This window comes from Pipra filicauda, unplaced genomic scaffold (assembly GCF_003945595.2).
Source record: "Pipra filicauda isolate LSUMZ 115617 unplaced genomic scaffold, ASM394559v2 scaffold42_size3861933_pilon, whole genome shotgun sequence".
NCBI lineage: Eukaryota > Metazoa > Chordata > Aves > Passeriformes > Pipridae > Pipra > Pipra filicauda.
Genome location: NW_024104565.1, coordinates 897,147 through 920,192, shown reverse-complemented (window position 1 = coordinate 920,192; position 23,046 = coordinate 897,147). Strand labels below are relative to the sequence as shown.

The 23,046-nt window shown below is 37.8% G+C and overlaps 1 protein-coding gene across 21 annotated transcripts in view; it reads right to left on the bottom strand.

The window, feature by feature from the left end:
- Positions 1-23,046, bottom strand: part of SYNE1 (spectrin repeat containing nuclear envelope protein 1) — a 306,594-nt gene that overhangs the window by 11,686 nt on the left and 271,862 nt on the right. For 15 of the 21 annotated variants that reach the window (XM_039385717.1, XM_039385719.1, XM_039385731.1 and 12 more), the window contains 12 exons: positions 20,702-20,864; positions 17,079-17,266; positions 14,838-14,988; positions 9,883-10,065; positions 9,326-9,463; positions 8,414-8,605; positions 7,210-7,540; positions 6,317-6,385; positions 4,215-4,357; positions 3,234-3,360; positions 1,855-2,066; positions 165-365 (listed from right to left, as the gene is read on the bottom strand). In XM_039385717.1, coding sequence (XP_039241651.1) covers positions 165-365; positions 1,855-2,066; positions 3,234-3,360; positions 4,215-4,357; positions 6,317-6,385; positions 7,210-7,540; positions 8,414-8,605; positions 9,326-9,463; positions 9,883-10,065; positions 14,838-14,988; positions 17,079-17,266; positions 20,702-20,864 — 2,098 coding nt within the window. The remainder of the gene's footprint in view (positions 1-164; positions 366-1,854; positions 2,067-3,233; positions 3,361-4,214; positions 4,358-6,316; positions 6,386-7,209; positions 7,541-8,413; positions 8,606-9,325; positions 9,464-9,882; positions 10,066-14,837; positions 14,989-17,078; positions 17,267-20,701; positions 20,865-23,046) is intronic. The other 6 variants (XM_039385721.1, XM_039385728.1, XM_039385722.1 and 3 more) reach the window with 2 other exon arrangements.

Sequence of the window (23,046 nt, the reverse complement as noted above, 5' to 3'; positions counted from 1 at the left end):
TACATGTTTCACGTAGTGCAGGTGTATTTTTCAGAAAAACAAATGCAGAAGACGTATTTTGGCTTATATGGGCAAGTTTCAGACTGGAAAATGAGCAGGTAACAAAATGGTTTATATTTTCAATACGTGGGATAATGACAACTTAAAATAAGCACAGTACAGACCTGGCACTGCATTAACGCAGCCTGCAATGAGTTGCGCCACTCTTCGATCATACTGCATACGTGCTCCCAGCGCATGTTCATCTGAGACAGGCGTTCTTGAAGCTTCTTGCTCTCTTCACTGTCAGACTGAGTGAACTCTGAGCTGCACAGATTGATGGATAAGACGATTGCTTTGCGGTTATCAATTGCTTTCTGCAGCTCCTTGATGATAAGAGAAAGTGGGACAAGGGAGGAAGCAATGGAAACTGGTAAAACATGTGACTTTCAGAAAAAAACAAGTAGAGAAGGCACCACAAGAATGCAATGGTTTGCCATCAGCAGCTGCAGAAAGGTACCTTACTGTAAGAGTTTCTTTACTCTGGATATGAGATTTCTGTGCTCACTCTGTGACTCTGCAAATGTTCATTCTTTAACATCTACTAAAATTTTACTGTGAGTATAAACAAGAGCAAGCCAATTAAACTTGTAAAGTCTTAAAGGTCTGAAGTCATAGTTGAATTTTAAAGGTCTGGCTCACGTTTCAGATATTTTAAAGACAGAGTAGGTCAAGCAAAATTTAAAGACACGTAAGACAACTGTACTTTAGTTCATAATAAAACTTTTGCCCTCATGTCTCAGTTTTGCTGATAAACATAAAAACCAACATGTTTTCAAGTGGAAACTGCTGTCAACAGTATTTTAAAATAAAAGCTTTTACTGAGAGAAAAGAAAACATACAAGGAGTATAAACAACTTCAATTTATAGAAGCACAACTTGTATATAAACTGACTTGTTTACACTGGAAAGCACAAAAGAAACTCCACCTCTTTCTGTTTGGAGGGTAGTAATGGGCTTTCAAAGAGTGGGTGAGATAACAGAATTCTTATGAAATGCCCCCTTTTCCAACTACTTTACAGCATTTACGTAAAAGAACGATGTCACAGTGACCTTTGTAGTACTTATGGCAGCTATATTTGGATTACACTAATATGCTTTAGATGGATCACTGCTGAAAGCAGTGATCTTTACTATCTGGTCACCTCATTCCTACCATGAAGCACAGTGCATTTTGACACTGGGTCCCATATTTTTGTGCCCATGCTTATAAGATACTAGTAACTGAATGTGAAGTTGTGGACCACCATGTATGAAGATCTTTACAGCTATAAAATATACAAGAGAGATGAAAAAGGTAGCATTCAGATTCTGATGAACCTGAGATGACAGGAGAAGAAAAAGGAATGTTGCAAAGTGACATCAAATTTTTCCTATGTTGTACTGGTGACACTGGGTAGGCTACAACCCCTTTGGACACTTTCACCTTCCTCCACACAAAGTATTATGTCCCAGTGAGGCATTTCTTTTGAAGTAGACATTTTGTTACCAGTTTGAGTAGAAGAGAATTGATTTAACTTGGCACGTTTTTTGGTTTTTTTTTTATTTCATCGGGTTGGCTGACATCAGGAGTTATTGGTACATTATGGAATTATAGAATTCCACTGAATTACTATTTCAAAACTTCATTTGGATTGACAGTGGTACATTTTTCTGCCAAAAGGTGAATCAGAAAATCGCTTTTCCAGTTATTTTATTTATCAGCAGCAGCTTGCTATGTGGAGCAAACCAGCTGCAATTATTGGCAACCTCTTCAACATACCTGTTGCACTGAGGTTTACAAGGTAACTCATGCAAAAGAGAAATAAAACTCACTTTTAGTTTTTTAATTCTGAGCTCAATAGTCTGTATGTCAGTACTGAGATCAAGGCGGCAAAGCTTCTCCAGTTCCTCTTCAGTTTCTCCCAGCCAAGCCCAGATGCTATTAAGGTCAGAGTTGAACTGCTGCCATTGCTGAAGGTTCTGCTTCATCCTCAGCTCCTTGCTTAGAGCTTGAGCCTGGATTAATTCCCATCTTTCAATTACACCTGGAATGACAAACGTCAAATTCAATAAAAGCAAAAAAAAAAAAAAAAAAAAAAAAAAAAAAAGGCACTAGCTACACACACACACACTTGCATCAGTTGAATATGGTTCAAAACGTGCTCCATGAAAACTCTAAGCCACAATCTCTAACCACGCTGAAAACTAAGTTAGATTGAAGAAAGTGATGTTTGAGAGAAAGAGTGAAGAACCTGGATGATTCTAGTCATCAGGCAATTTTATCACTTTCTAATGTCAGACTTTAATGAACATAAATAAGTTGATACATGCAGGTCTCTAAAACAGGTTATGCTGGCAATAAAAAAGACATCATAAATTAGTGTAAGTACAAACTGGACAAGACATTCAAATATGTCTATCTAACCACAAATATTTATTATTATTTTCATTGGCATTTGTGTGTATCATAATTTAATGCTCATACCTCACTATATTTGCCTAAGCTACTGCTGCTGCATTGGATAAACACCTGCACTAAAAAGAAATAAATTAGGGGCTATTTCTGCTATTAGTTATTTTGAAATGCTGTGGCAGAAGGACAATTACATCATTCCATCAACTTAAAATTTAAAAAAAACCCCAAACTCACAGCAAAATGAAAGAGACTGCATGAGTAGCATATCTTGCCAAGCTAGGAATGGAGATGATGCCTTTACAGTCTCTGGAATAAATCCATATTTTTACAATGCAATACCTCCTGTTCTACAGCTGATGTTTAAAATTTGTCAAGTGACACTAAAATAAATTTCTTAACTGTAGGCAGATAATCTTAGAAGTGAAAGTTATTATCAGAGGAAATAAATGCTGACTTATGTGTTTTGTACAACAACGTAAGCAACATTTTTCATCAGAAAACTTACAACAAAAATGCATTGCATCCACAGGGACTTTCTGAAAGGCTTAGGGTTATGCCTTATGATATGAAGAGGTTCTTAAAATGAACTTCTATGTCTAATCTTTTTATAGGGCATATACAAGAATACTTACTATTCCTTACTATTCCTAATAAAAGATGTTAAACAGAACATGGTAACAGACAGTCTTGTAAATATATATGTCAGTAAATAATACCAAGTGTTTACTTAGAAAAACTTTGCATGTTTGCTTCTTTTCAAAATTGCTTTTCATCAAATGAACTACATGTTACTTACCAGCTGTTTGTGTTTCAGTACTGTTCATGTTAATAAGTCCTGATAATTTTTCTTCTTCCTCCTTCAGTTTATTTCCAAGCCTTCTTACTGAGTCTATGCTTCCACTGCACTCACCTAGTAGTTTCATCTGTGTTAATAAATAAACAAAAAATCCCTTTTCAATATGCACTGTACAGGACTAATTGCATGGACAATGCAAATTACAGTGCAACTTCCAGAAATTTCCAAAAGTAAGTTTAAGCGTGAAGAGAAAAACCTATTACTTTAACAATCTGTCCTGATACTATTAAAAAAATGTATATGGAGAAGATAAAGGCTTAAAGTCCAAGTTCAGACTAACAGAAATAACTCATGCAACTATGCCAAATCGTACTAGATGTCTTTAGGTGTCATCTTTTCTAAATGTTAAGACACTCTAGCAAAAACACTAGAAGATGCGATAAAGAAAATTAATCTAAATGTGGAAATATTACTATGCATCCAAGCAGCTAATTTTTAAATTCTGTCTGTACTAAAATTATTTGAATGACTTATAGAAAGATTCTTCTTCCAAGAAACCTCTCTGAGAAAGCTTTTTAATTACAGATTCCACATATGCAACCTTGCTTACATGATGCATGTTTATAATTCATTAGCAAGATGAATACTGTGCCTGAAGCTATAAAACCTGCTTTTAAAAGCAGATGAATTTCAAACAAGGACATCATCATCAGATGGACAAAAACGTGTGAGGAAGTACTTTTGGACGTCTACAAAAATGTAATAAGAAAATAAATTCCTTAGAGTCACATTCCTATAATCTCATGCTATTGTAAACACCCTAATAACATAAACAACATTAGCATGTGGTTAAGGGTAGTAACCATGAGTAAATTTGAGAAGCAGTTATAGTTAATTGCTTTGTTGAAACAGGTATATTTCTTTCAATAGCAAAGCTAAGCTTAAAGTGCATCTTTGACTTATGCTCCAAAATACACGCACATATCCTTTGTAAGTGGAATCGAGTTCTGGTCCTGTAGGTGTTTTGCTGCGGATGATGTTTTCTGTTTGCTGTATTTGGAAACGACTGGTGTCTAAGGCCTTGTCCAGCTGTCGGATACGTGCTTCCAGGGCTCCAGGTTCTCCTGTATCAAAACCAAAAAGAGTGACTGTCACCCAAATTTTTCTAAAGGCTTTTCTTTTCTTTGCCCAAGCAGAACAGATATCAGGAATACTATCTAGATTAGACAATAAAGGAGAAATGTGGCTGCAGTAGTATGAGTGGTACAATGTCAAAGCGAAGTGGTAACTAGTTACGTTAGAGGGTGTTAGCAACCTTCAGCGGACTACACCAATGAACGGGATTGCCATAAGCATACTATCAAAGAGTCCACAGTTTAAAGCAGGCTTGTAAATTATTCTGAAGGGACTTCTTCCCCATATTGAATGCCTCACCTTCTTTTAAGGGGAAAGTTCTCAGCAAAGCATACTCTAACCTCACTGATTTTTGAAAACACCTTGCTCCCTTCCACAAACATTCTCAAATAAAACCTTGTAACACAAATGCCCATTTGTATGATCTAAATCCGTGAGAAAATTTATCTTCATTTCTCTTTGTATTACCTTTCTCCACTAAAAAACAATGGAATTTCGATCTCCATGAAAGGATCCTATTGGTATACAATATTAAAGATTAAAAGCGGCATACAAATGTTAAGTTATGCTGTTATAATCATATTCTCAAAATCCTTAGAAGGCTGGACATCTTGAAGGCCTGCAGCAAGTAGTCAATAACTGATTTAGGCAACCACACTAAGCAGCAAAATGTATAGCATTTTTCCAACTAGGTATTTGACAAAGACTATGCTTAACATATCTGCAAGATGGTATTCTTCATTCAAGCCATTTGGAACTTATACCTATATTTTTGAAGCAGGACTAACTTGTATTTTCCTTATAGAGGTCAGCTGAATTCTGTGATATGAACTAGCTACAGATAACTCTAATGTGAAGCAGGCTGCAGCCTAGAGGACCACATGAGATCCCACTTATCCATATTCTATCCCTGTGCCTGATTTCCATCTGTTTACAAAGACGGTTTGAATTTATTCATACAGACACAATTAAAAACATGCATTGAAAAGGAGAGCCTTCTGTCCATCTAATTAAAGAAAATGGAACCTCTTGGATGATTAATATTTTTGTTATATAAAACACCGCCTCACCCCAAATGGACAGGACAAAGTGCTCAATATGGCTTTTCCCTCACTACTTTCAAAATGTTCACAGGTCAGAAAACTAAATACATTTTCCATAAGTATTGGTATTACTTATACTCTTAATCAATTATAATATTATTTCACTAATTTGGGGAATTCATAAAAATGGACAGTGGACCTGAGGCTTGTGTCACAGATGCTAAGACTTCAATGTTTGCTATTTCAGATTTGCAATGAAGTAAAAATTTGAAAGAGGAGAACTGTGAAATCATGAGAAAATGTATTTGCAACTGCATCTAACAAATGAAACAACAGGTTTAATCTTGTGTAAAAATATAATGAGAAAAGAAATAATTTTCCAATATACAAGACTATGATAAAGACACTGGACTACAGTACCTCAACTTCACATTTTTATCACAGGAAACTACAACTAATCTAAAAGTGTGTATCTACATGATAATCCAAGCTGTGGCTGTGTTAAAAAAAATAAATGCAAACCTGAAAAATTAGGATTTGCTCTATAACTTTTCCTTCAGCCTTAATCTTTACAGAAAATACTCTTCTCTCAGAGATGTAACAATGTATTAAGTCCCATTGAGAGACCCCAGAGAATAAAGACTAGTCAGATCAGTTTAGTCCAATTAGCCAAGGTGGGAGGGCTAATACTTCAAGCATCATTGTTTCATCCATGCACCTAATGATACCTTTAAGCGCAGTAGTAAAGCAGGATAATTGTACGTTAAGACGCCAATGATGCCACGTAAGAAATATTTATATGGTAAGTTGTGAAAAGATAGAAGATGCCAAGAGAAAAGAAAGAAGTTATGCTTTTGCACTGTGGTATTTGTATCTGGCTATGCTTAGTATGCTTAGGATGCCTACCAGAGGTATTTCTGAGGGCGTTTTCTGTGAGTGTTACATAGGCCTCAAGAGTTTCAGGGATCTCTACATCTGAAAAAATAAAAGCACAGTCTAAATTGACGGGTCAGCAATGGCTGTCTCCTTACAGCAGGAGTCCTTTTCATAGGATGGAATATATAAATGCAAACATCCTCTCTGGAGAAGGAAAAAGATGAAGACTGAAACACATGGAGGCTGCTACAAAGTCAATATCCAGGCAAACCTGACTCTTTTCAGAGCAATGACCTGGAAAGCAAAAGGCAGCCACAAGATCAGAGTATAATACTCTAGTATGTCTTCCCCCACTACTAGCTGCATCTTGGCACTTTCACTTGTTAAGATTTATTACACAAAGCACACATTTAGAAAGGATTTCTGCATGGAAGAGCAAGACCCAAGATCCCACCTCAGACTAAACACTCAGTTGCTGGAGTCTTGCCTGGGTAAGGACTGAGTTAAGATTTTACTTAAATACTTGACAATTTCATCTGTGGATCTCTCCCACATCATTTCTTCATCAGTTTGTTCTGCACTTCTTGCCATATCCAGTATAGTTTCATCTAGTCAGAATAATTTAGGATGTAGTGCTGTTACAGATGACATATCCCATCTGGCAGGCCACAAGCCTAAATACACAGCCAATTCCCTGTGATATCATATATGCCTTTGCCATTTTCCAGGGCTGTCATCATCCAGGAAACCCCATCACTGTGTCTAAGGCCAGAAGGCCACTGAGATCACTTAGGAAATGCTATTTAAAGTCATCAGGGGCTATTTAAAATACTTTTCCATGAGAATCTTGGCCAAGAAATCTCACACGCAATATTTCCTTCTATTTACTTGGAGAAAACAGAACACACAGTTTGCTACCATACCTGCTATACCAGCTGCTCCTCTCAGGTAGAAGTCCTTTTCTTGTCCTCCATCTTCTTCAGAGTGCAGTGCCCGTGAAACAGCTGTCTCCAGGTCTCTGCTAAGGTCGTAGTCATGATCCCACTCCAGGGGAATGGAGTCCACACTCGCAGGGGTATCTCTCCCTGATCGCTCACTTCTCACAGGCTGAGAAAGAGGCAGTGAAAGGTTGGAAGAGGGGTGCGGGGAGAGAACGCTGTCCGCAGATTTGTCATGCCAGCGTATGTCAGAGAGATCTGCTGATTCATCCAGATCTACCTCTCTGTCAGAGAGGTCATGTTCGTCATCTGTTAGCTAGAGCATAATGCAAACAGAACCAATCAATGAAACGTGCACAGGCACTGCATGGTCAGTCTGGGTCAGTGAAATAAAGCAGCAATAGGTGACAATCACACGATGTGGTTTTCATTTTACCTTCTTTTTCCCTTTCCCTTCATTATTTTTAAGCTGTACTAAAAAAAAAAAGCAACGGAAAAGATCAAAGTGCCAGCTCATTTTAATTACTTAAGGCACCATAAAGTCTCACATCAGGCAAATACTTCAGACTTTTATTGATGTCACTGCAAGGGAAATATAAAGTTAGAAAAAGCATAGAAAAGCATAAGTGATCTTTATCATGAGCACTGCTCTCACTATGCTCTTTCATATTTTGAAACCCCTGCATTTTGTTCCTTTCTTTCAGTTGGACTTTAGCTACCAAAAATTGTTTTCCTCCCAGTTTTTCAGTTCAGTTTGTGTGTTCAGTTCTGGAGATAAATTTCCATCTTTTCTGATGGGGAGAATAATTTTATCATTGTCTTTTAAAAAAAACCTCAAACTCACAAAGTTGCCCATCAAACTATCTGACAGTGCAGAGAGATGTTTCTATTACCAGTACCACACTGCTATCCACAGGAATAAAGTTTTATAAATCTCCAATTTGCACGGATTTTCACTATGATTTACAGAAATTGCAGATCTGGTGAGTTTGCTCTCTGAACAGGACACAAATAGCATGTAATGAAGGGAGGCAGACGGTCAGGGTTGTAACAAAATTTAACCACAAGACTTTCGGAAAGTTATGCAAGTTTTATATTAGTTCATTTCAAGATCTTTCTCTCTCCTCATTCTCACATTTGTAAAATGGTAACAAACCAAACAAATAAATACATATCTAAATATACACACAGGAAGGCAGATAAGTTTCTTGTGATAGCGTTCCACACGTCCAAAGACCTCTTGACAGTAACGACGCAGCTCATCTAATTCCTCTTCAATGACTGCTGCATCCAGGGGCTCACTTTTCTCAATGAGTTGCTCCCCTTGCACAATTATCTGCTCAATTTTGCTGTTGTTCAGTGAAATTTCTTGCTGGAAAGCCTGAGTAAAAGAAAAGCCTGTGCTTTATCAACAAAAGCAACATGACAACAACCTGGGTAATTAAGAATACAAGTCTTAAGAGTTTTACAGAAAGAATGGTGTGGGTAACAAACAGGGATTGTTCCAAATATTCTGTCATGAGCAACTATGAGCAATTAAATTTAGCATTCCACAGTCTTTCAAGCCAAAACCAGTGATACTTCATGGTTTACCATCTCATTCCTCACTTGCTGCATTTGGAAAGACTAAACAAGCCATGCCCACGACCAAATGTTGAGAATGAACACAGATGCTAAATGTAAAACACTGGAATTTTGGTTAATGTGACATTTGGTATTTTTCTCTCCAGATTATTACTTTTCTGATGCTGAAATGGTTGACAAATGTAGTAATTACTAGATATCTGCAGTAGTGGATACTTAACATAAATAATTTTTATTAACATTCCCTCTTCTGATGAGGAAAGGAGACTATCAGACTATCACCCTTGGCTTTTCTTTTTACATTTTTCACAGCTCAAGGATTTTCTATGCTGACAGAAAAGTACATACTGAAACCTGACATAGCCCATAACTCCTGAGGTTGCAGTCTCAGCCTGCAAGTAAAGGAACCATATCAGGCTGCATTTCTGGATAATGTTTCTTAAATTCCTTTTGCACCATGGCATGTTTTTATCCCTTCTTTCATCCCTCCTTCTATAACTACTCGATTGTTCTTTACCTTAAGTTGCTTTATCTTTGCTTGGACATCACACTCTGAGAAATGCTCAATGTTGGTCAGCTGCAGGTCCATCTCTGTTAGCCATACCAGGATGCTATCGCGTGCTGTTTCAAACTCCTCACGCTGGCTGATAAAATGCTGGAGGGTGGAAAATGGAGCAGCATGAAATCACCAAACAACACGAAAACCCCCAGCAATAGTGGGGAAATGGTTTTTGTTCCCATCAAGCCTAATTTAAACCCAGTACACCATCTTCTTTCATTTCCTACGTGCTTTCTAAGGTTCCCTTTTCAGTAACATCATCTTCAGCTGCAATTAGCTGACCTTTGAAAGTCATCTTCTGTGAAGAAGGTGGTGTTTCAGATCACCAAGCATTTCCCTACACACTATGCTTTGGTTACCCCAGACAAAGTGAACTGATAAATTTCCTTCCTCTTCCAAAGGTAGAAATCCCCTCAAAATCCCTCGACTGCAGATGCATTAAACTGAAAGCTTCTGAAGTACCCTTAAGTCATAACTATAGTAATGAAATTGAAATCTTGAAAATGGAAAAATACTTTTAGTCTGCGCAGGATGGAGGTAACTCGCTTTTGTAAATTGTCCCATCTCTGGTTCCCCTCATGAACCATCTGTTTGAGGCTGCAGTCAGAGTCAGTGCGGTTCTCTCTGGCCAGGCGTCGATATTGTTTGTTGATCAGTTCCAGCTGAGTCAGACTTTCATGCACTTGTCTCTGGAAGGCCTAAAGCAATATGAACAAAAGACACCATTGGATTTTTAATTACTGAAATCAGGGTACATATATAGGTCTCTTGCTTTATTTTGACCCTAATTCTACACTCTGATCTGTGTAAAGCTGATAAAGTTCACTAGTTGCAGACATGTCTTCTGATAAAATTAGCAAAAAAACCCCCCAAAAAACCCAAATCCCAACAAACCAAAGAAACGCAACCAGAAAAAAATTTATAGAACTGACATAGTTCACTGAACGAGAAATTACAACATGAATACCCACTACAAAGGCAAAATAAGCACAAAACCCCCTCCTTCTTTCTACTCAAACATATGCCTTTGTATTTCAGAATAGAAATACAAACAATGAAAATGACACTTCTTTTTTAGAAAAAGGAATAGAAATCCAAGATTCCTGTGGCTTCATTGGATTTCTTTACACATACAGAATTTACTGAAATGCAAACATTGAAGAGATTTGAGCAATTGTTTATTCTGTGTTTTATCAAAAAATACTGAAAAATTGTGTTGAATGAATAATTGCTTTATCTTCAGTATACTGGTATATAAATTCAACAAGGGGAGTGCTGGATTCTGCAACTGAGATGGAGCAACCCTGGATGTACATACAGGCCGGGGAATGAGATACTGGAAGGCAGTGCCACAGAAAAGGGACCCGTGGGTCCTGGTCAGTGGCAAGTTGAATATGAGTCAGCAGTGCCCTGGCAGCCAGGAGGGCCAACCGTGTCCTGGGGGGCAACAGGTAGAGTACCACCAGCCGGGTGAGGGAGGGGATTGTCCTGCTCTGCTCTGGGGCAGCCTCACCTTGAATATTGTGTGCAGTTTTGGGCACCACAGTATAAGAAAGATATTAAGCTGTTAGAGAGTGTCCAAAGGAGGGCAACAAAGATGGTGAAGGGCCTTGAGGGGAAGCCAGATGAGGAGTGGCTGAGGTCACTTGGTCTGTTCAGAACCTGGAGGAGAATGAGGGAAGACCTCATTGCAGTCTACAACTTCCTCATGAGGGGAAGAGCTAGGGCAGGCACTACTCTGTGGTGATCAGTGACAGAACCTGAGGGAATGGCCTGAAGTTATGTCAGGGGAGGTTTAGGTTGGATATTACAAAAAAGGTTCTTCACCCAGAGGGTGGCTGGATACTGAAACAGGCTCCTGAGGGAAGTGGTCACAGCACCAAGCCTGACAGAATTCAAGAAGCGTTTGGATGATACTCTTGGGTACACAGTGTGACTCTTGGGATGGTCCTATGCAGGGCCAGGAGTTGAACTTGATGATCCTTGTGGGTCTCTTCCAACTCAGCATATTCTGTGATTCTGTGAAATAAGTTTTGTCTTAAAATATTAATGGAAAGAAAATTGCATGAATATTCATGCCAACTTATGTCTGGGCAAATGTTGGCACCATCTACTTTTGATGCTATTTTAAGAGCCTCAGTCATGCAGCTAGGGTGCATAGGTGATTTAGTCCATGAGTTTCATGTTGTGACTAGCAATCTGTCCTAGTTAGAGGGGCCAGGACCAGTTTATCAGTATATGGGTATAACCAAAACTGTGTATTCTACACACTCTATGTCATTTCTGATGGACTGTTAATAATGGATCATTTGCAGCAGCTGCTCAGGGCACACCTGACACCTCAGGCTACAAGCTGGGTATTAAAGAACTCCGTGAGTTGTGTTTCTTTGCCTTCACACCAATGATTCAGCTGTGATAACTCCTCTCCAGGGAGGCATTCCACCTTCACAACCAGCCTGAGGGGTCATCTCTGCTAATGGGCCATACTGGACTGGCATAATAGGAAGACCATCAAAGACTACAAAAATATTCCATGACTGACAGAGTTAAATCACCCATTGTGAAATTCCCTGACCTGGGGGAGGTACTGGACATCCCCACCTGAACCTGAGTATATACAATCTTGGGGTTTTGGGACTTCTGGTACCACTTGTTGGATCCAGAGGAGGACCAGAACTTCAACAGGGCTGCAACTGCCACTCTTGACAAGACTGTGATCATCACTTAGACAGAACTGCGACCGTCATCCAGACTAACAGGTTTCCTTTCCTTTTACTTTGCCCCCAGGGAGGACACACGGTGCTCAGCACAGGAGTGGATGAACACACTGTTCTGTTCTTGTCTCACGGTGTGGGGTTATACATCTGTCTTTGTGGGTTAAAACCAGTTTTCCCTGTATCATTGTATTCATTGTAATCCTTTTTTTTTTAGTGAATTGTAATTCTGACTTGTAACCTCTCTGGAGCTGGGTTCATTTCTTCCGCTGCTTTACTTTTAAATCAGCACACAATCACAAAGCTTGGAGAAAGCACCTTGTAGAGAAAGGTCTGAATTAATCTCTTAAAAATCATCATAATAAAAGATGAATACTATTTTTCAAAAATCTACTTGTTTTTATCTTATCACAGAAATAGAAAAGCAATCAATCAAAAGAAGACTTAAAAACATAGACTAAACCAGCTCTCTTCTGATACAAGTAGGGTTTGGATCCCATTGTAGTTCTACAAAACTTGCTCTTTGATATTCCTCACAATGTAAATAAACAGTCAATCTCTCCCAAAACTAGACATTTCCCTTAATAAGGACTGTAGAAGTGTGATAGGTAATATACTTCAGTACATAAATTTTAACTACATATGAGTTTTCTATATAAAAATATATACTCTTCATATTGTACCATTCAAAGCTAAAAATGAAATAAGCACATTTCTGCTGTATTACCAGAGAGGAAAGTAAAGACACTGGTTGGAAAAAAGATCAAAGTCTGTAGAGTTCTTTCAATATAACAATTATCTTCATTAAATGGCCATCAAATTGGGTAGAGAAGAGCCAAAAAGGAGTAAATGGGCTTGCAATTGGAGTGAAATGCTCAGTAGAACTGAATTAACTTAAAATTGCACAAGGATTCCTATATTAGAGGCACAAATCTGACTGTATTTACTAGGACCATGAAATCTAAAAGTGTGCAGTTGTTGTTTCACCTGTTACTAAGCCTCTTCCAGCAACAGAACAGCTGTTCATTTGCTTTCCATTTCTTCATCTCAGCTACACAAGAATTTATCTGTTGCATTCCCTCCTGTAACCTCTTTTCATTTCTCCATTAACTACTGGAGAGGAAGGAGTTTGACTTCATACAGTGAAGTCAGTGAGAGCCGTTTCTGACCTCTGAGCTCAGGAACTGAAAGGCTCTCATATGGTCTGATGACCTCTTTTTTTGTTGTTGTGTTGTTGGTTTTTTTTAATTCAAGTGCAGATATGGAGAGGAAAACAAAATTAGAAAAAAATGTCTGATTAAAGCAGAAACCTGCTTCTGTTAGTATCTACAAATGGCTGACTTTATACTGACTTCATGACGAAGTCGCTGAATTCTGCTGCATTTGAAAACCACAATTTCCTAGCTTCCATTCCTCGTATTTGGTAGGCACAGAAAGTAGGTGCTCAGGAAAAAAAAAAAAAAAGAAGGAAAAAAGAGAAAGAACCAAACTACATGGATGGAGAGGCTACATTCTTCTCTTCACATCTAGTTCTTGCTGAGAGCAAAAACATTCACAATTCTGCTGGAGAGGAAAGGTCACCATGACAGTTGAGGTTCGATGAAACAGACTTTGGGCAAAGTCAGATCAGTCGTGAAAATCAAAGAGTCAATATGCTTTTGGTACTGCTTCTCAGACAGAGACTTGCTAAACAAGAGATTTAGATCCTGATCACTCAATGAAGGGACAAAGGGAAAGAGGTCTGAGGCAGAGTACTTGTGTCCAGGAAGCAAACATTTTAATACTATGGTAACCTAACTCACCATAATGAAGTCTGGCGTAGTGAAGTCTGTTTAACAACAAAACCCGGCCAGTAAATTCAGAAATGTGAATGTGAATGTCAATTACAAAACTTGAATCAGCACTTCACAGTTTATGTTTTTGAATTAATTGTTAAACCAAAAAGTATCTGGTCTTAGACATTGTTTAAAATTCACATTTCTTCTTCATGGCAAATACTTTTCAGCACCTGACTGTTTACAGAATTGCCTAAATAATTTGTTCTATTTTTCTCTCTCATCTTGATATACTCTTCGCAAATATGAATCCAAGCAAATGACTAGCCATAAGACATGTGTGCTTTACACATAGGTATACAATCCACTGTGATTATGAGACAAGCCATCACAACATAATAGATACAATAGAGCTATGGAACAAGCTCCTGAGCACTGACCAAAGTGACAGCTTGTCAGTTTTGAAGCATGCACTTTTAGGTCACAAGGGGACACCATGTGGACATGTAACAGTATTTGCATGAACATAAATTTCAGGTGTAAGGATCTAAAAGGGGATTATTGTGTATTATACAAAAAGAGTTCGGAGAGTTATAGAAAGAAGAGGGGCATAAAATCAAAGCAAAAGATAAAACATACAGTATGCATTTGAAGTTGTATTTGGTGAAGGAAGATTTATAACGGCTCTGGAGCACCTACTGTCTCGACATATTAAAAAGTTGCAGAAATAAAAAAGGTGAGAAATCTAGCTTTGGTGAAAAAACAGTAAGGGAGAGTGAACAGATTTATTAGCATTTCCAGTTGCCACCTTCCACTGTTTTTTCATTCTAGAAACCTGACACTGAAGGCAGCTACAAAATCATCAACTCCACTATATTAATATAGCGTCTCTGCTGAGTGACTTGGTTATGGGAAGGAAGAACACCAGCTGGCTGCTGCAATGTGATCAGTAGGTATTAAATTTCAACCATTATAAATCACCTCAAATTTCTTCAGTTCTTCCTTAGCAACAGTGTAAAGCACACCAGAGGAGCTTGGGAAAGCAGCTGTCCTCTCAGAGACTTTTAGCCAGTCTTCAAATCTAGAGTAGTCATCCAAAAATTTCTGCCATAGCCTCCAGGTCTCTTCAATTCTGCAATAGATAATAGAAAATCAGGGAACGCTTGGACTGATGGCCAGTTGACCTACAGAACTTTAACCAATCATCTAAAACAGCAAACTAACACTGCACCAGACAGTAACTGACTATTAATCTAACTCAGACATCCAGGCTATAAACAGACCACAGGGAAGGCTGTCTCATTCCAGACTGAGCTAGAATAAGATGAAGGCATTTATTTTTTTTAATGCATCTAATTTTGGAATCAGTATAAAAAAAGTTATGTTTGTAATAGGAGTTCTAAAAGCTGAGCACATGTTAAATAACTTCTGAAATACAGTCCCATTGTAGGTACCTAAGCCAGTATTTTAGAGATCAGAAATCCACACTACCTTAAACTGCAGAAATGCCAAAGAAGTTGCAGCATATATTTTAAAGTTGTCATAATTATGCATTGTAAAGGGACATAAACTTTTTTTTTTTCATTTACCAACTAGTGGTAAAATGCTTTCTCTCAATATACACTGTAAGCATATTTTTATTTTAAAAACTCCAAAAGTTAATGTTTAAAAAAACCCATTTTGACTTCAAGGGAATATGTAAAAACAGTGGCAAACACTTGACACTGAAATCAAATGGGCTTAATACTGAGACTGTAAAATGCCAAGAAGTTCAGCATCAGCTGATTTAAAATAACAGAATCTTTTTTGGGACAGGTTATTTCACAGTAGAACATATTTCCCAAATCTTAGACATGCAGGACTAAAAAGCACCTGATCTATGCAAAATTTATGCTTTGTTGATGATATGTTTAAGTGGAATTTTGACATCTGGAAAGTTGCTTTTTAATGTGAATAATTGTTTCTAGCACAATACAGATCCTAAATACTGATAGCTCAGTACAAATCAGCTAAAGCATAATGTCTACATTGTAAGAAGGTAAAATAAAGTTCAGTGCATTGCTCCACATTAACTTAAAATAGTTCTGAATTGATTTGTTGGACACAAAGGTATGAAGAACTCATATATATTCAAAAATAGAACTAATAAGCTGTATCTATATATATATTCTATACAATATTGTCATGGTAATAATATAAAATGACTTAAAGATATCAATCTATGGATATAGAGCAACACAACTTAAAAGCAATGAATGTTTCGCATAAAGTAAAGAAAAAATTTACTAAACGCCTTAAGAATACTCCACAAAACCAAAGATCATAAAAAGCTTAATTCAGCATTTTGAAAAGTCATAAATTCTACCTGGAGTTGTTTATATAACTACGTAAACATCAAAGAAATAAGATTAATAATTTACAATGATAATAAATACAGGAGTTTAAACCTGTAACCATGTGTTATTACTAGTCAGCACACAGTACACAGCATTGGCCTAATCTAGCCTACAGCATTACTGCTGTTGAAATCACCCATGCTATCCGATATGGCAACAGAAAACAATGAATCTTCTTGATATGATGGGCATGCAGCCTACAGATGGTCTAAGCATGTGCAGTAAACCAGACTACACCCAAGATTCATGGGTGCTATGGCCCTCACTTGCTCAGCACAGCTAAGGTGGGCAGGCGAGGAAACTTCATATGAGTATTCAGTTCCAGATTTCTTCCAAATAAACAAAACCAGACATAACAGAAACTGTTGAGGAACATTAGGTACATGAAACCCCTAATACCTGGAATAACATTCCACCCATTCGATAACTAGTTTCCCCATCAATCTCAGCAGTTCTAGGGCAAACTTAAGTGTTACAGCCTCCCTTTTATGTCATGTTTTCTAAATCTCTTGGACTTTGTGCTATCATCTAAGCTTTCTCTAGTTTCTCTCTCATTCCTGTGAAGCATGGGAAATATCACATCATTCTATCAAAGGACTTCCGAGCGACATTTGATGATTTTTATCTGTACCTCGTATAATGCATGTGCAAACCAAAATTTTGGGGTTCCCCCCAGCCCCCCAGCATAGAAGCTATTGGCTTTTAATATATGATCTTTTACTGCCCCTACACTCTTTTATTCAGCACTACAACCATATAACATACATACCACCCTGTATTTCTGCCAGTGGAAGGAAATACTAACTTATTGGCATTTTAGACTTACTTAAGTCGCCTTTCCATTGACATTGCACAAATGTTCCTCCATCTTCTGTCCAGATTGCGTGTAGCCTGCTGGATAGAGTCACACTCTGCTTCTGTGGCACAAGCATCACAGTCATGAAGAAGTACTTCACACAGATTGAGAACAGATGCCACTCCAGTGCTGTGTTTCTCTATGTCCCTCTGAAGTTCCTGCAGGTGAAGAAATTAGTTCTTCAGAGAAATTGCAAAACGTGAATAAATGCATTTCTCTTCTACCTATTTAAAAAAAGAGGAAAAAGCTTGCAAACAGAAGAAAAACATCTGATAAATACCAATTAAGAGACTATGCAAGTGATGTTGCAATGTTATCAATTAGGCCAGGAGAATCTGGCAGCATGCACAGCTCTCCCAAGGGAGTACAAACACCAAACCATTACCTGGTACAAACTGCCAGAGCTCTGCATGCTCAGCTGAGCATCTTTCACACACATTTAATCAACATCACCAATAAATGGTAGAATTATTCCCAGCCCTCTCCCATTATCACAGAGAATGTAAAGCAGAAGTTAGTAAGAAAAGTGTGAGAAGAAAATATGTGAGGGATCCTTTGTGAACCTACTCTTCCCCAGGTGAGCTAGCTGCAAAATGGCATATTTGACATGGAGACTGGCAGCAGCATGTGTTGAACAGGGCACATGTAGTAGGAGATTTTTCTTCCTTCAACTTTCCAGTTCTGTAGCATTTTCATTGGAAATGGAAAAGGAAAATTCCAGACACCTAAAGAAAATGCACTCACGCTGCTTTAGCACTTACTGTATGTGATCGCTACTATTTTTCCTGTTGGTTTCTTGGTTGCAATGGCTCATTCTACACTGATGGTAATATTTCATCTCAAAGTAATATTTCAACTTCAGCTTTGAACTCCAGATTCATGTTAAGACAAGTCACAAAACTAATTGGCTGTTGCTGTTGGATCAGCGCATTGAAAAGAAACTCTGCTTGACTTCTGTCTACATTTGCAATGAGTCATCAGAATATTAGATGGAAAAAATCAGTATGGACAATAATAAAGCCAAGACAACATAATTCCAAGAGTGATAAAGAAATACTAATGAAACTATGTCAGAAAGTGCTATATTGCATCTAGAATACTACACTCACTTCTGATTCAGATGAAGAAAAGAACTATTAGGACAACTAAAGATGAGGAATTTTATTTAGGAGAACAAGAACTTGGCAGCTTGAGGATGAGTAAACATCTCTTTATAATTTTGCAGTGGAAGTAAACTATGACATGCAAAGGGAAATACATAGTCAGCATATTGTGTCTACACACATTTATGGTCTAACTAGAGGAACTTTTCTTACAACTAGTAGTATGATCTGAAAATGCCTTCCGGCAGGAAATGAGATGTAAATGTCGAATGTAAAAACCTCAGGAAATCAGAAATGGAGCAAGGTCAACCTATATCAACCGTTTGATTTGGTTGTTTGTGATAACTGGGTTTGCACTCAGTGAAGTAATTTTTTCATCTTCTCATCTATGAAACAGAAAGCTATTGTGTAAACATCTACATGAGACTATCAAGTGGAAAATCACGTTTTCTGTCTCAAGGATGGCCTTTCACTTTCACTTGCCTGAAAAATACTTCCATTGTTAAGTCATAGCGCTTATTCTTCTTTCTATCCACCCTGAAACATTATAAGGGTGGATACTATAATCAGATGTAATACTTTGTGAAACACACACACCAGACAGCTAAGAGACTTGAGGTTAAGTAGGTTCAGATAACACATGTTACCTGATGTTTTGGAGTAAAGCAGTACTGAGAACTGCCAGTTGTGGGTCCTGAGCATTCCTAAGGATTAAACTTTTTTTTATTCACCAACAGAACCTTTATATTTATTTCCCAGATTTCAAAATTTTCTATGTTTATTAGAGGACATTAAACCTTTGGGTTAGTTCACAAAGGAGCATCACTTTTATGCACTGCTGTCACCCATATACATTTTTTTTTTTTTACTTTATTTACCCAGAAGCAAACACCAGTTTTTCACATTTGAAGTGGTAGCAGATTGGGAAAATAAAGAAACAAGTAATCCTTAAAACTGAATTTGCGACCCTAGGAGAATACTGCATTGAAGTGACCCTACCTTCCCCAGGATATCCAGATTCAACTGTATTTTTAATCTCTCTAGAGATCAGCAATCTGCAAAGCTGATGCTTGGCTGAAGTAAATGCTGAGAAGTAGATAATGGAGTCACATAAATGGAATTTGGCCCTCCTCTTTCACAATATAATATTTTTAACCTAATTTTTCATATGAACAACTGGAAGACAACATGACCTCAGTGGAAGATTAAACAAGAAAAAGAACATAAGATCACTAACAGAAGAAGAAAGAAGGAACAAAATGAGAAAGTGGCCTGAGATATGGTGGATAGTGATATAGCCTCTGAGTAATAAAAATACTGGTTGCCATACATTGAAGGCAGGTGGGTTTTTAAAATTATTATTATAACTACGGCTTGTAGTGTTATTATCAAATCATCAAATTCCCAAATATGGCATTCTCCCAGGATAAGATTCACTGCTATTTCTCCCATTTAGAATTCAAATTAAACCACTGTCAGTTCTTCAGAATGTCACTGCATGCTGTCACCACAAGGAAACAGCGGAAGGCAGAGATATACCAGTCTCTGTGCCCAAAAAAAGTCCCATAAGAAGTGGTTTTAACAAACTATGGGATGCCTGCATAGGGATGTTAGCTAAAAATCTCAGGTATCTACTTTGTTGATAGCAATGTTTAGCCCTTCCCAGCACTTTATTTTCTCAGAAACACCACTCATTAGTGATGCTTGTGTATTATAAATTATTATCCCTACATAAATTCCATATAGAATATATATAAGCAATTCTGCACAACCATGTAGTAAATCAGTCTCCAGTGAGGCACCAGAAAAGTAATTTTGCCAATAAATAACCAACAGGAACACAACAGAACAACAGTTCTCTCCAGCAATGTGCTTCTAGGTAAAACTGCACTGGGCAGTGAAGTGGAACAGGAAAGAGAAAGTATAGTAAATCATCTTAGAAGTAACATTAGTTTCAATGCCAAAAACTGGTTGACTTCAGATTTTTCTGCACATTTTATTCTAGCACTGCATAAAGGCTTTATGTACTATAAACCAACCAATTTTAACTTCACATGTATAGCTCATGCATCTTTGCGTGCAAAATAATTCTCAAACAAGCTGCAAAATAAAACTGAGTTAGGTTGCTGAAACCAGTAATTTTCAAGCATGTGCAAAATTTGCAAGGTCTAATAGGTGTCAGTTTTGCCTCTGGGAACAGACAATTCAAACAAACAAAAATCACAAGCCCCAAAGGAAAAACAATTGCCATAACTTGCTCAGGTTACATCTGTTGGTGCCTTACCTTTCTTGGAAATGTCAATCAGCTCCTGGTGGATTCGATGTCAAGCCAGCAGAAGGCTCTATAAGTGACACAGTAAGTACCACTTGCCTTGATATTTAAGTACTTTGCCTCATGCCCTCTCAGCATTGAGCTGGGTATGGACAGCCCAAGGACACTCTGGCTCTCCCCCATGTCATTGTTCACCTGATAAGTGTGTTGTATTTTACCTGCTGCTCATTTAGCTTCCTTTGTATCTCCTCAGAGTCACAGGTTTCATAGACGATAGGTTTGGACAGCTCTGACTCAATGTGGGCAAGCCAAGATCTCAGGCTACTCATGTTTTTATCCAGCTGCTGCACTGCAACAAGGGTCTCCTTCAATTTCTTTACCCTGTAAAGAAAAATAAATAGCAGCATAAGTACACCCTAAGGAAAAATTTTCACAGCATACATTTCAGGAGGTTTTCAGAGAAACTTCACTTTTACATGGCAAATTCTGTTGTGAAGTCTTCCTTTATTATGTAACAGAAGTATATTACTATATGTGCATATCATCCTGCATTCATAGCTTATGTATCTTTATCAGTTGACTTAAATATTTGTTAAGAAAAGTTTTCTTTCTTTTTTTTTTTTTTTAATGAACTCACACACATCAAACCCCTCCAAAACAACCAAATTAATTTAGTTGTGTATTTGACCAACAGATGATAACTGTTCTTCTTAGAGTACAAATAACTTACCCATTTAATCAGTACTGGTGGGGGAGTGTACTGAGTGAACTGAGGCCTTTTTCACCCCAATGAAAACACTGAACTACATATCACAGAGCATCTGGGTTGGAAGGGACCTTTAAAAGTCATCTAGTCCACCCACTCTGCAATGAGCAGGGACATCTTCAACTAGATCAGATTTTTCAGAGCCCCATCCAGCCTGACCTTGAACATTCCCAGGGATAGGGCATTATCTGAGCAACCTCTCTGGGCAACCTGTTCCACAGTGAAGACTTGTCCTTGAATAAATAAATTTTAGACATCCAGCTGAGAACTGAGGGAGAATTCCTGAATCTCAAGGGCTACTTTGAGTTGGTTTGATTGGATTATTTCAGATTTAAACAGATGAAATTGGAATGGAACTGCATGGTGATTTCCAACTCATATTTTTCTTGAGATCCTGACCCTGGAACAAAAATGGCCAGGAAAAATTACATAGTTTTGTTTGTGTGTGTGTGTGTTTTTTTTGTTTTTGTTTTGTTTTGTTTTTTATTCAAGCTTGGAAAGTGAATAAATTTGACTAAATCCTTATCGTATCTCAGAATTTTTTCCTTCAGTCACTTTGAACTGCAAAAGCATCTGTCAGTAATTCTCTCCTTCCTATCCCCATGTTATGTAAAATGCATCATTAGTGGACTTAGAAATTTTTTCTAAGCTTTCCTTTTTTCTCCACCCTGTTTATATGGTACCACAAACAAATCTTGAGTAATGTTCCCTTCTATGCTTCTATTGCTCTTCTACTTCAGTGTTTCAGTATCAGAAAGGTTTTAAGGTGAGTGTAGATGGGAATAGACTGACCAAATCAGGTTGAAAAATACAGGATTGCCAGATTCGTCCAACAAACAAAATGCCACCTAAGTATCCTATAATTCCAACAAAGCAATTCATATTTTTTCCACAATACTACCCAGAAAATTTATCAAGTGTTTTCACATTTAAAGCAGCAGTTGCAGCTGAGCACTAAGATAATCTCAGAGATTTTAATGTCATCTTAAAAAAAAATAAACTAAATCTTTCAAATTTTCATCTCTTTCTAGCACTCTCTTTAGCTCACAGATAGTCAAACTGTGGTTCTTTAGTGCTGAAAACTCTTAAGAACAGTTTAAATGCAGCTTCTTTGCCAGACTCTCATGACCAAGAGCTGTAGGGTTGTGATCCGGAAAAAAAATAATCCTGGTAACTGGAAAAAAAATCTGGATAATCTGAAAATCTCTCTATGAAGAGACTGAAGTCAATTCAATTGTGCTGACAGACTGCCTCAGTCCCCATTATCAGGTTATCCCAAAACACAGGGGAGATATTAGGAGAACACCCAGTGTTTGGGGGCATCATCTCCTTGGTTCTACATACAGTGTTTTTTGGGTTTGAACCAACTGCAACTTTTTCACAGGGTGAGCAAGAAGGTTGGTTATCAGCCTTCTGGAACCCACAAACAGCTATTCAATCTCTGACATTATTTAACAGAAGTTAAATCCTGCCCATTTTCTGCTTAGATTTTCAAGGCTGGATGCTACCAATCCTTTGCAGGCATGCTGGAGTGGGAAAGGGAACAATGAGTCACGTCCACCCTGTGGAGAAGCAATGTCTCTTTATCATTTGCAAGCCCTAACTGTGGAGCAGGATTTTCTTTTTTGCAATTCTGTGGTTCTGCAATCTGTGCTGGATTTTATTTACATTTTGCATGCAACAACTGATAAAGGGTCCATCATTTAGAAAGTGCCCTCTGCTTTAGGCAGACTGCATGGGACTAAATCACTGCCAGAACAAAAAAACAAGCCTAGCCCAACTACAGCTATTTTCAGT